The 14045-nt window shown below is 42.5% G+C and overlaps 1 protein-coding gene across 8 annotated transcripts in view; it reads left to right on the top strand.

The window, feature by feature from the left end:
- CUX1 (cut like homeobox 1) overlaps window positions 1-14045 on the top strand; it is a 265273-nt gene that overhangs the window by 93709 nt on the left and 157519 nt on the right. For all 8 annotated transcript variants that reach the window (XM_079325223.1, XM_079325220.1, XM_079325222.1 and 5 more), the window contains exon 3: window positions 9296-9343. In XM_079325223.1, coding sequence (XP_079181349.1) covers window positions 9296-9343 — 48 coding nt within the window. The remainder of the gene's footprint in view (window positions 1-9295; window positions 9344-14045) is intronic.

Raw genomic sequence — 14045 nt, 5'->3', positions numbered from 1 at the left:
CTATAGACACTCAGCTTATGCTGGCAACAGTCAAACTGTTTGTCCTCAAGTGCAATTTGTCACCTCCCCCTTCTAAGTTGGTAGAAGATAAGCCTGTATTAATTCTGCTGATTTATTATTATACAAATGTGCCTCATTTTAATCTGCCATCGAGCTGATTGTGCCTCGGGAGCTGCTCGCTCCAGCTCCCCGTGTCTCCCTTCCTCATCTCCCATCCTCTGGGCTCCTTTTCCTGCTCTTTTTATCTCCTTGCTCTCCCCACCCCCTCCAAACACTGCAACAGCTCACAGTTGAGCACATGAATTTGGGAATTAATCCCAGCTGAGAGTATATATTACACTTGTGAAGGGATGCTGCTGCTCAAAAACGCTTTATGTGGGTTTTTTATTTCTGAAGTTCAGCTCACAAACAGTAAATGTATTGAATAAGTCTGTAGTGAGCTTTTGCTTTCTTTCATCTGGATGATTCATTTCTATCTACTGTGTGCTCCCAAAGCATGTGCATTATGGGCCTGAGCCTGTTTCCATAGGAATTTTGCCAGGAAGAGTAAAGGCAGCAAAAGTTTGTTTTCTCCGAATTGCTTCACTCACTGAAGCAACATGAAAAGCTCTGTGCTGTGTTTTTTTTTTTTTTATTTAGGTCAGCAGGATGACAGTTAGATTAATTTTGAGGTGTTTTTACCAGGTATGCTAAATTAGATGTAGTAAAACCTTTGGGTCTGTATCCTGATGTTTTTGAGGTTGTCAATTTTTTTTTTTCTTTGAATTTCTCATTTTGTTGGAATCTGAAGTTGCCACATTAGCTGCATCCAAAGGGTAAGACCTGAACCCACAGCCAGTAACTCCCTGCAAGGAAGGAGTCACAAGGAACATAAAGAAAGCAGAAATTATGCTCATGAGAGTTTTAGCAAATATAGGACATGTATTTGCAGGACAGCAGGCTTTTAACTCAAGTCCTCAAGCACCAACAACATGTTTCCTGTAGGAGCAACTGGCTTTTGAATGCAACTGGATGGTCAGGATCAAGATTAAGAAGAAAATCTTATAAAAAGATTAGCAGAGGATTGCATAGTATTGGATTTTCTTGCATTGAAATCAAAGCAAAAGGCTGAGTGTAATGATAGAAATCAGTAAATACACCTGTGCTCTTACATGCAGGTATGGCAGGGTGTGATTAATGCTGGCTGCATTTGTAATCTGTGTGCAGAAGATAAATAAGGGAAATAATTTTGCAATCCCTGGTGTCCCAGCAGCTCCTCCCCAATTCCCAGCTGGACTGTAAGGATCTGTGAGGATGAAGCCTGGCTCCTCGTTATTGTATTTAACACAGAATTATCCTTCTTGGAAATTAACTTCAAAGCAGGATCCTTGCATTCTGGACAATCAATAACAGGTTTTAAAACATGAATGTTTTTTAGTACTCTCACTTTTCCTAAATGAAGCAATGCATTGGGATTCATGATTTCTGAATTTACCCATCTTTTCCTGGAGACTGAGGAGAAATCCCAGCCAGCTCCAGCTCCTGATCCATCACCCTGGAGCAGGGTGCACTCTGCTTCCAGCCCTGCTTATGGGGAGGGAATATGGAAAATTACAGCTGCAATTATGGTTTCACATTAAATATTCTTCTTTCTAAATCCACCATGTGAAGCATTAGGCTGTGTTTGAACTGGTGTTGTTAATTGGACCACAGCACTTAGGTGCCTCTTCTGCAGAGTCATGGCCCCTGTCATTAGCCTCTCATTAGACCTGTTAATTTTTTAGGGCTCATAATAATTACCTTTTTTCAGAAGTTCCCCATTTTACACTGAAGAGAAACCTCTGATCTGCAGGTTGTAATTCTGGATAACCAGGGGAACATTAGGAATGCTTTCTCTATAAACTTTCAGAGTAGGAAATATAGTGGATGGAGGATGAAATCTTGCAGGATGTAATTTGGGAGGAGTGCTCAGGATCTTTTTCACTGGAAAACTCAAATCACAGGGGCAGAGAACTAGTGGAACAACATGGAATTTATGGAGGGGCAGAGCAGTTTTGGTTAAAATTTGACAAATATAGGTGAGGCTGTTTTGGGGGGATGTGAAACTATTGGAGTGCACAATAAGCATTTTTTTGGACAGGTGGGCTCAACTAATAACATCTGCAGGTACTTAACAAAGCTCTTTGCTCTGTGTAGGGACCCTGGCCTCAGCTAGAATGGCAATTCCTGCATTTCACTGCCACATGGTTGCCTTGCTGGCAGAACAGGGCACCTCAGAGGTTCTGAAACATTTATTTAGTGTATCTGATGGGTGTTCATTACATAAAAAAGGAGTTCTGCTCACCTGGGACAATGAGATGTGTTTTTTGCCATGACAAGGGTCTGTCATGGCATGTTTGGTGTCACCTCAAGCCTTCAGCATTGGGTTTAACAAGAGAGCAGGAGGGACAATCTCCATGGAGCCATTATCCAGTGGGATAATTAAATTAATGTTTGTTAAAAGTGTTGCTTGACTTTCTGTGTGTATTGGTGAACTGTTACACAAGTCATCCTTCCCTTTTTTTCCCTACTGGAATTATAGTGACTAGGCTTTCATTTCATTAGAATCACCTCCTTCCAAAGCTCCACCTGAATAATTTTTGTTTGAACTAACATTTTTGTTCCCTTGCAACTCTACTTTTTAAGTTCTGCATAGTTCCTGTTCAATGTCTCCCCTAGCCACTGTTAACTCACTGGTTTATAAATGACACCAGGGTTGTCACATGATGCTACAAAGCTTGGTTCAGCACATTAATTTGTAGAGTTAGTTTAAAAAATCCTTTTTCTATTCTGTATGTGCAGTTGTCAGGATATATACATATATACATATATATGGGTGCAACAGCTCCTCTCTGGCAAGGTGGCTTTTTAAACAGTTGTGAAGGTCCCCAGGCTGTTTGGACGTGGCTGCACAGGCCCAGAGTAAACCTGGGAGCTTTTTGTATATTGGAACTTGGAAGGAACCATAAGAGGATTCCATTAAGACTCAGGCAAATTCCACTGAAGGCAAATTCCCAGCACAGCAAGGAGGCTCCTTCCCAAATGCTCCATTTCCCCAGCTTGGGAAGAGCACAGTTTGCACCTTGCCACTGCAAGGGGCCACAGGAACAGCCCCAAAATCCTCCCTCTTGACCCCTTTCCCCATGGCTGAGTAGGACCCACACAATCTTTGGAGTTTGGGTAGAAACCAGGGAATTTCCACAAAGAAACTCTTGAAACTCCATGGAGTCTGCTGTCCCTTCCTTTGGGATTGTCATGTGGCTGCAATCTTGCAAAATTGTCTGAAGTGGTCAAACAGCAAAAATTCCCTGTTTTCAAGGAACCTGTGTCAGTGTTTATTCTGCAGGCCCTGCTTTGTCACCTCCCCCCTGAATTTCAATGCCCAGGGTTTTGCTCAATGTTCCACTTCCAAGCTGAAGTCTGTGCTCACTAAATCAGCCCTTCACAAATGGAATATTTTTTTCACTTCTTGCTGGGTGGGTCCATACACTGAAAAATAGGTCAAGAACAGTAATCTAAATCTACTGCTAATAAATAATTAAAGCTAATGGAATTTGCACAAGATCTGTGAGCTTGAAATATTTCTGAAAGTACTGTGGTGTACGTTTTGCTACTGTAAATCAAGATTTTTTATTTATCATTGTGCTAGGTTGATACATATCTATAAATGTAACTTTGAAAGGGTTTTTTTTGTACAGAGAAAACACTGGCATGTTAGTATTGAAATAACTAAAAATATCACAGAAGATTGATAAGATTGTGATTCATTCTTTAATGATCTGATTTCAAGTAAATACTTCAGCAGCCTTAAGCAATAAGAGGTTTTATATCTCATTAAATCAAAGTGTAAATTGAGCAATAAATTGTTTACTCATATGATTTACTTTGTTTTATATTTTAGGAATTAAGTAAGTCATCTAAGCTACTCTATAATACCTGTTTGAACAACTGCTGGGATTTCAGTTGCATCTCTTTTAGATTAAAGCAAAGTGGAACTTGCTGGAACTAATTAAATATAAAGACTTAAATGTTTCCTTTAGTACACCCCCAATCACATGTGCCCAGGATTTCTGGTGGAAAAACAATGGGAATATCCTGGATTTTTTCATAATACAAAGAAATAATATTTAGAACTTGTGCAGTCTAGGTGAGTGTCTGAGTGATCCCAAGCCCTTCACCCATTTCCCCATAGCAGGGCTAAGCATCTGTGCTTGCTGCCTCTCTCTAATTAACCAGCAGAACTGCTTACTCCTAATTATAGTTAACTTGCTGATTTGTGTGTTTCATGGTGACAAGTTGTGTCCTTGAAGTACACAGTAATCAAACACACCTCAGAAGTTGATGCCAGCGTTCTTCCCAAATCCTTTGCTTGGCTGCCTCTCACCTCTCCCCCTTTCAGCTGGATTTATGGGAAACTCAGCAGCATTCTGGAGATAATAGTGGGGTGGATAAACATCCTCCCAGTCCCTAGGGACAGACATCCTCCCTCCCAGCACGCTGCCTCTGGGAGAGGGGCATTAACCTGGCACCCAGTTTTTGGCAGGAGAGCTCCCCTTCAGCTGTGCTGTTTCTTATCAAGGAGTCATGGAATGGTTTAGGGTTGGAAGGGACCTTAAATCTCATCTCATTCCACACCTTCCACCAGGTCAGGTTGCTCCAAGCTCCATCCATCCTGGCCTTGAACATGTCCAGGGATGGGAAGTGTTAGGTGTTGGTGGAATTACAGCCACCCTCCTGCACAGCCAGGACATCCTGGGGGCTGTCTAGAGGTTGCTCTGTGTTTTTTATTTATTTTTTTTTTCTATTATTTTTTAAGTTACCAAGATGGAATGAGGGCTCAGGCTGTCCAGGCACTGCCAGAGCCTTGTCCCTGTGTTTGGCAGGGAAGGGGACAGGAGGGGGAAGCTGCAGTGATGGGGCTGTGACAGCTGAGCTGGTGTGACCCACGCTGGTAGCAGTGGCTGCTCCTCCTTAGCACTCCTGAGCCACTCACAGTGACATTCCCAGCCCCTGGTGGCTCCAGCACACCAAACACAGAGCACTCAGTGGGAAAAGTGGCTCTGGAATGTTCACCCAGGTTTTTGGCTGGATTGTTCACAGGACAGCAGTGCTTGTGTAGATGATAAAGGTGTGGAGGTCAAGCTTAGCCTTGCTGGGCCACTTCATCAAACTGGGGTCAGAGGGCTCTTGTTGTGACATTTAGAGATAAGCATTTGGGAGGTAAATGAGATGGAGCAGCCTGGGAGGAGATCAGAAGGTGCTTGTGTGGCTTCAGACCTCAAGTAAATTACAGATACAACATCAGTAGCCTGACCATTGCTGTGTCCTTTGTACTGTACACAGGGTATTAGGATCCAGATAAATAATGTAGTTTAGTTGTCAGAAAGATGCATGTGTTGCCCAGGATTTTAACACAGATTTATTCTTGGTTTATTTTCCGTGGAGTTATTTTTAATGAGAATGGAAAGGGAGTTAAAAATTATGTGGATTCAGATTTCATTGTTTAGCTACTTGATCAAAATATAAACTCATTGTTTTTACTCTTGTAAAGAGGAAATGCTGTATTAGCTTTCAGCCATCAGATTTGATTCAGATAATGATACAGCATCCTAATTCATGGGCTCTGCATCAGATACTGAGTTTGTCTGTGATAGAGCCCTTTTCAGAAAACTGCTCTACCCCTGATAAATCATCCAGAGAGAAAGAAGGCATGTATTTAGATGGCATGGAAAAATAGGCTAATAATGGGATTGTATTCCCGTGCTCAAATATTTCAGTGTGTTTGTGTTGATAAATTATAATTTGTTTTAATGTTCTGTTGCATGGACCCTTTTCAGCTGTTCTGCTTGGCTGCAGTGCTTTGGTAGCTTTGTGAGGGCTGGAGCCTGGATGCTTTTCCTGTTTTGATCACAGCCCAGGCAGTAAAGGCCACCACACTTTAAACAGATAATAAATCACCCTGTGTCCTTGCTAACCAACACTGCAGACTCCCTCGGGTCTGAACTGAACGTCCTTCTTCCTGTTCAATTTAGTGTAAAGAAGGTAAAATTCTGTTTGAACTTCAGTGTAATATTTTGAGACAAAGTCTGATGAGAAATTTTTCCAAACTGCCAAAAATAAATCTCCCCAGCAGAGCTGTGACTCGAGGCATATGTATTCCTGACTTCTGTCTGTTTATTTTTATTTCCCTTTGGTTGTGAGCTGTCTCAAGTTTTGATGTTGTTTCGCCGAGGAAGGAATTACAAAAGTACCCAATAAACTCTTTCCTATAAACTCTTTCCAAGGGCAAGCCAGGAAAAGAAGGGAGAAAAGAAAAAACTGGTGTGAAGAAGGTGTTTATGCCTTTTGCTGTGGTGTGTGCCATTTATCCACTCACCTGCATGGTGTGTTTGGCTGAGTTTCAGCACTGGGTCACATCCCTGCAGTTCCCTTCCCTGGCCTGTTTGAATGGCAGTGGGATGCTCTGTCTCACTTGTTCAGCTGCAACAGATTTCAAGTTACTGTGAAGATTTCCAGTTGCATTTTACCCCATTCATGTGTGTCCTGGGATTGCCCTGCATGGATTGCAGAGGGTTAACCCATTGCTTGCCAGTGGAGCTGGATCACCCTGAGCTGCCTTCTCCTCCATCAGGAAATATTTTACACAAAGTTTTACCCCCACCCCAAGCTGCTGTCTGAATCAAGCACATGTTTTCACATGATGACATGAATTTTGCTTGGTAACCTTCTGATTGCTGGGATTAGTGTTTAGTATCCTGAATTTGCTAAGTGAATTGAAAGGTTTTCTCCATTTTTGTTTCTATTTTCATGGCTTTGGGATGCTTTTTCTATTCTCTCTGTGCTGTTACAAACAACAACATCCCTCATTATTCAAGATGAATATGAAGGTGAAGTCCTGACATAGTTTATATCATGAAATAAAAAGTGCTGCAGTTCCTGTCTTTCAGAAGTCAGGATGTGCCAGAGGAGGCAGTTAAATAGCAGGATCTTGGCTGGAGCTTGCCATGGGCCAGGAGCAAGGATGAAATTCTCCTGCTTCTGGATCTGGGATTACATCTCCCATATTTCTGCCTTCACTTGTGACATCACCTTTCTGGCTGGTGCCAAACAAGTCAGTAAATTCAGAGGCAATATCAGGGACAAAAGCCCTAAACCCAGTGATTTTCAACCACCTGAGATTTTTCTTTCAAGAAAAGTTGCTTTGCTTGGATGATATAATTTTTCCTGATTTTATAAAGGGTGCCAGTATCCCAGCTGTAAATCTAATTCTGTTTGTAATTTCACTGGGCACTAAAACTGCCTCTGCCAGATTTTGGCCTTGAATGTGGGCATTTATTTTGCCATCAGTGGTTATTGTTACTTTCTTCAATGTCAGCATCATCAGGTTACAAAGAAAACATGTTCTAAAATGTGCACAGCCCTCAGGTCTCCCTGAGGAGGCAGGGAGTGGGGAAAAGCTGCTCAACCTGCCAGTTTGCTTTGGTAGAAGTGTAATTTGTAGATGTTTGTGATCCACAAGGACAGTGTCCAACCTTTTTGTGTCCCAAAGCAGGCAGCAGGATGTACCAGGAAACATTTTGGGTGACTTGGCTTGGCCTGAGAACAGAAGCACAGTTTGGTTCAGTCCAAAGAGGGAGCTCAGAAAGCTGCAATATTATCCTTGACTTGATGGGGATTAAGCTGTATTTTAGTGCAATAACCATGTCAGAAGTGAAATTTGACTGATCATTTGTCTTTGATAGCTCCATTTGCCTTGGGCCCCCTAAGCCATTTCTCAGGGAGTGGGAGAACTCCTGATACTCCAACTCTCTGCATGACTTGTCATTTAAATGACAAAAATCACTTCTCTCAAAAGCCTACTTTTCCTTCAGGAAAATCAGATTAAACCCAGGGCTGAGAGTGTTTTGGTGAGTGGTTTAACATCCAATATGTTGCATGACTGTGGATGTAAAAGTAAATGTGTTGGAAAAGAGAATTTCCTAACTTTTTAAGGTCACCTTCTTTTCCAAAAAGCTTGAGGCCTCAACAGACTCTTTTCTATATAGAGAAAATGCTTCAAATATGTCTTTGTGACCCCCTGCACGAGGCTCAGGTAGCTCAGGGCTGTGGCCTGTGTGCAGGTAGGAGATTTCCTGGTTACTGAAGCAGCTGGTGACTGTTCCAGTTGTGGGCAGTGCTCCCAGAGCATCACAGGACTCAGCATTGGAGGGGTTGTCAGAGTCTGGCCAAATCTCACCTGCCCTTAAAAATGGCTCTTCAGCATTTATTTAGCACTAGTTCTGCTCAGCTGAGCCTTGGAAACCTCCAAGGATGGGAAATCCTGCAGCAGCAGCAGTGCTGCACTGCCCTCCCAAGTGATGCAGCATCAGGTTATTGGTCTGGTGCTCTCCCAGATTTATTTCCAGGTGTAAGTGCACTAGGAAGTGGCTGCTTGTGCCTTGTCAGTGGCCAAAGCAGGAATCTTGGCTGTGCATGACTAACAGTGTCCTCTGCAGAGTTACTGGGTTTTATTCTTCAGGCACACACATAATAAGAATTATGGAATTTGTAAGTGAATTAGACCCAAACCAGCTTAGAAGTGAAGCCATAGAAAATTTTATGTATTATAAATTTACCTTTTTTTGTCCTAAATTATCTCAGTTGCTAAGGAAAAATATGCTATAAACCTTTGGAGTGATTCTGTGGGCAGTATTTTAATGAATTTTGTGGCACTGAGTATGTTGTAATTTGGAAGAAGAAATTTCGAGTTATACAGAAACCAACAAATAATACTTGTCATCCTAAATGAGCTCCAGTGATCTGATGACTAAAGCCAGAGCACTCTTGGGAAAATAATAAATAAAACAGAGATTTTACAAAATGGCAGCACTTCTAGTTGAAATGATGGTCCAGAATCCTCTTCCTTTAAGCCTGGCTTCCATTTGTGGGAATTTCCTTGGCATAAGTTCAGAGGTATAGCTGCTGTGGAGGCAGATAGAGACATTTACTGCTAATCTCATTAATGTTTCAGCTGAATTAGGAGACTGAAGGCATTCAGTGCTTACCCAGCACCACCACAGTTTGCATCATTAATACCATTTGCAGGTGTGTGTCAAACTGGAAATTCAGAACCTGCTCAAAGTGAACTCCAGGTATAAATCTATTTTAATCAAAGCTCCAACAAAATGCGATCAGAATTTAAGTAACACTTGAGAACTGAAAGTAACATCAGGAAAAACATGATGATGACTTGTCCTTTCCAGTTTTTCTGATGGCATATCCTGCTTGTGTCTTCCAGGACCTGCGCAAACAGGTAGCTCCACTGCTGAAGAGTTTCCAGGGAGAGGTAAGAGCTTCTTCTGCTTCTCATGATGTTTTCAGTGCTGCCTCAAATCAGCCTGCTGTGTTGCCAGGGTGTGTGTGGCCAGCTGGGCACAGAGCCCTAAGGCTCAGCCCTTTGCATTTTGTGTGTGCAGGGAGCCTGAAGATGGAGATGGAGCCCAAAGTGACAGAACAAGGGGGAATGGCTTTAACTGACAGAGTGTTTGGATTGCATATTGGGAAGAAATTATTTCCTGTGAGGGTGGTGGGGCCCTGGCACAGGTTGTCCAGACAAGCTGAGGCTGCCTCATCCCTGGGAGTGTTTAAAACCAGGTTGGGACAGGGTTTAGAGCAACCTGGGATAAAGGAAAGTGTCCCTGCCTGGCAGTGGGGTGGCACAAGATGACCCTTAAGCTCCCTTCCAAGCCAGGTCATTCTGTGATTCACTGGGTTTGTGCTGGACAATCTAAACTGGTCCCATCTCTTTGTCCTGAGCTCCCTGAGCATCCTGTCACTGCAGCAGGGACTCAGCTCTCTGGGCCTCACTGACCCTACAGGTTGAGCTGTTTATGAATGCATAAAACACAAGGATAGTGCAAATCATTCTCCCTGCAAAGCTTTCCAGCTGTAAAACACTGTATTCCAGAGGGCTGATGGAAACCCTGGGGCTGGCAGGTGTTTGCTGGAAAGGCTGAAGCGCTACAGCCCCTCTGCTGGCTCCAACCTGGCTTTCTCTTCCCAGCACTCACACCAGCAGAGTGCTCACGAGTTTAAAAGCCAACTGTTGTTATTCTGAAGAGTTTCTATAGGCAAAGGCAGCTGGGCCAATTAGAGAGTTTTCCATTTTTGCTGTGGCCAGATGGGAGCCGTGGCTGCGCCGCTCGAAAGCGTCGGGAGGGAGGGTGGAAATCACATTTGTCCTTGTAAAGCTCTGTGCCTGCCTGGGGTGCTGCAGGGAGGCTTGAGCTCACACTGACACACAGGACAGAGCTCTGCCCCTCAGGAATGGTGTTCCAGCACAGGGAAGTTCAGGAGTGTTTGCAGGATTGGGGTTTAAGTGCACAGCTCCCCTGAGTGAGGCTTGCATTCCTGATCACTTCTACACCCTGCTAAATCTGTGTCCCAACTAGGCAATAATCCCTCATTTAAAAGCAGCATGGTACTTTTTGTTTTCCAACCTGATTTCCCAAGTATTTCTCGAAATAAATAAATAAACAGGATAACTTTGTCCTTGATATATCCAACAGACATTTGTGAGAACAAAGAATGACTTGCGTGAGTCCGTTTGCCAATGGAAATTTACACTTTAAAATTGCTCCGAGTGCATTGCAGTGCTCTTAGAACCTTTTCACTTCAGTTTCAAGCTTGCAATGCACTGACTGAAAAGTGCATGTGTGCTTTCAGCACTGTTCTTTAATGAAGGGAATGTCTGAGGATCAAGTAAAAAGCATAAATTTAAATTTGGCTGCAGTGAAGGAGATTCTCCCATTAGATCTTCCCTGCTGGAGACAGCTCCCTGTTACCTTGGTATGGCTCACACACACTCCTCTCCCTGTAGTTTTGCTTCACTGATATAAAAGTGAAGTTTATTTTGGTATAAATTGAACATCACCTGGGTAAAATTTGTTGCTGTTATCCCCTGTTACATAAATGAAGCACAAATACATTAAAGATTGTGCTGCTGAATCTCTGAGCTGGTGATTCCAGTCTCCCTAATGGAGACAGGGTTTCAGAAACCTAAAAAACCTGAACTAATCATGATTGACTACATAAATGCACCACATTAAACTGTGAATTATGGTATTTGATTATAGATGTAATTACTGTATCTTGTTTTGGAGACAAATCAAAATACCAAGGATATGAGCCTGTTCTGTTGAGTTATATTTGATTGTTCAGGATATAGATCTGGTTTCTGGTTGTTGTTAAGGCTGACTTTCTAAAACATCAAGAGATGACTGCTCTGGGTATCTCAAAAACAAGTTTTGTTGAGCAAACAGGCTTCTCTCCATTTCAAATGCACAGGAGATGCCTCAATTCCTGTCCCCTGGGAGGCTCAGGAGCAGCACTGCTGGGAACAGACACTGACCCCTGCAGCCCCCTGGGATTGCCTTGCAATAATTCATTACCTGTCAGGGGGTATTTAATGTCCTGGGAGGAGCTGGCAGAGGGACCTTTTGGTCACACAGTACCTGTGGGGTGGGATGTGAGCAATAGGGCAAGAGATTCCCTGATTTTACTACACAAACATCAGTTTTCAGCCCCAGATTTGTCCCTGGAAGGGTTCAAGGCCAGGCTGGATGTGCTCTGAGTAACCTGCTCTAGTGGAAGGTGCACATGGCAGGGAGCTGGAACAAGATGGGCTTTGAGGTCCCTTCCAGCCCAAACCTTTCTGTGATTCTGTGATTCTGAGATTTTTTAAAAAGAACAGCAGTGAGTAAATAAAGCAGAGGAAAGTGGAGAAGTGAGAATAAATGTTTTTTAGGACCCCTTTTGCTGGAGAGTGAGTGTCCTGGAGCAGGAGGAGGGAATGCTGTAGGAGCAGCCTCCACAGGCACTGTGGGTGGGAATATGGAATTTTGGGGCACCACCAGCTGCTCACTCAGGCTTGAGGAAAAAGGTTCTTGCCTGATGCAACTGCTCCATTTCCCTCTGGGAGAGTCTCTACACATTTTTTCCTGACTCCTGTCTCCACCCCTCCCTGCTGCTGCTGCCCCATCCTTTGCTCAAGCTTTACTCTCAGACAGAATTAGGTGCTTTTGGCATGGAATAATAAATGAGACTCCACATCAGAAGGGAAGTGGGTTTTTGCCAATCCCATGTGGGCTGCACTGTGCTGCTGCTCTGGGCAGGGCCAGCAGACAGAGGATGGAGGCAGCTCCCTGATAAATGCAGATATTTGAGCAGCTTTACATGGATATTGCTGTGCCCCTGCTCCCCAGCCCTGCCTCTCCTCAGCAATTTTTCTTGTGTGATCCCACATTCAGCACAAAATTCAGTTTTTTCCCCTCTTTTGCTGGTTTAGTTTCCCACCAGGTGGGTTCAGAGCAGCAGCTCAGGGCAAGGGAGAGGCTTGGAGAGCAAAGCTGGGGACAGGAGCAGCACAAATGTGTCAGCTCAGGTTGACTTAAACCTGAATTTAAATCCTTGAACTGTGCCTGGCTGAGCCTGACTTGACTTGGAGAGAGGGAAAGTTAAACTCATGTAGTTATGTCCCCTCTAAAACACGATTTTTGGGAGCTGCTAGTGAATTGGTTTTTTTTAAACAAACCCACAGGTCGCTTCAGCCAATTTTTCTCTTCAGTTTAAGCTGGAATGTTGATACTTCCCCCAGTATTTTCCCTTTATATCATATGAATTTATAAATACCGGACAAAGCAGAACATTCTGTATTCCTTAGTTATTTAATCTCATTCATTCAGATAAAAACTGTTCCAGTTATCAAATATTCAGTTTCCATTAGTACTTGGAAATAACTTTTTTTTTGTATAGAATCTCAGTCTGTTAAGTAACTAGATTTTTTATGATAAGAGTTAAAGTAAAAGCACTATAAAATAAAATTTAGCATACTACAAATTTTCACATGCATTCCTGGTTCAGCATGAGCCCCTATTAATTCATCACTGGAGAATAGTTTTATTATAGTACTTTTTCTTTATTTAGGATCTTAATGGAAATTTGAAGGCAGTTTTCTAATTTAACAGAATGTTGTGTCTGCTTCAGAGCTGATGGTATTGTTCTTTTGAAATCTGTGGGTAACTTTTCTGCCTTCCCTGGAAGATTTAAGGTCTGGGTGGTGTAAATAGGCTATTGTGAGCAAGACAGTTAAAAGTCATTAATTTCAGAAGTGTAAAATTCCTGTCATTTTGATCTTAAATCTCTGTCTTGCTTTTCCTTTTGCTTGCCATTAACTTGAGGATGCAATTTATTAATGGTTTGCTCTCCCTATCCTGGGCTATGTCCAGGACAGAATCAGAAAAGGTTGAAAAGCTTTACCATGCAATCATGAAATTATTATTATATATAATTAACAAGCATTCCTGCTAGCAGCCATCTGAAAAAATGTGTTTTGGGTAGGTCACTGTGCTTTACCATGGGTACATCAGTGGATGGATATTTGTACATGAAATCTGAAAAAAAAAGAAAAAAAGAAGCAAAAATAAGGGATGTTCTTGTGCTATGTTAATTTACAGAACTGAAGTTGTGGTATGGCAATCTAATGTTGGAGTCTGTATTTGTGAAGTCATCAGACAGATATTTTAAGGCTGGGAAAGGATTTCCTGAGGTCATTAGCATTCTTTTCATGTGGCATAAGAGCACTGTCCAACAGTAATGCAGTAATCCCTCATTTGGAGAACCCTCTAAGGCACAGACTCCAAAACAACATGCTGGACTTGATGTCTGTGAAAGCCATTTCTCATATTCTTCTCCCAGAGCAAGTACTTTTAAGGGTATTGCCATTCTGATGAGACCACTCTGGCTCCCCACTCAGCTGAATTGCTCTTTAAACTATTAATTTGGTCGTTCGAGTAATTTAATAATTTTCCATATGCAGACAACAGAAGCTGAAAATCAGTTTGATGTGCTGGAGCTACTAATCATGTCTTTGAAGGAGTACTCTAATAATGTGTGTGCCTAAACCACTTCAGACCTACGTTCCTTCTGCATTTTGAAGGACTGCTCCTGAGCTGATACTCACATTTTTCTATTTTACCCCCTTTAATTTC

This window comes from Erithacus rubecula (assembly GCF_903797595.1).
Source record: "Erithacus rubecula genome assembly, chromosome: 22".
In the NCBI taxonomy this organism is placed as follows: Eukaryota; Metazoa; Chordata; class Aves; order Passeriformes; family Muscicapidae; genus Erithacus; species Erithacus rubecula.
The sequence above is the reverse complement of the archived record's forward strand: the minus strand, read 5'-3'. Positions and strand labels throughout refer to the sequence as shown.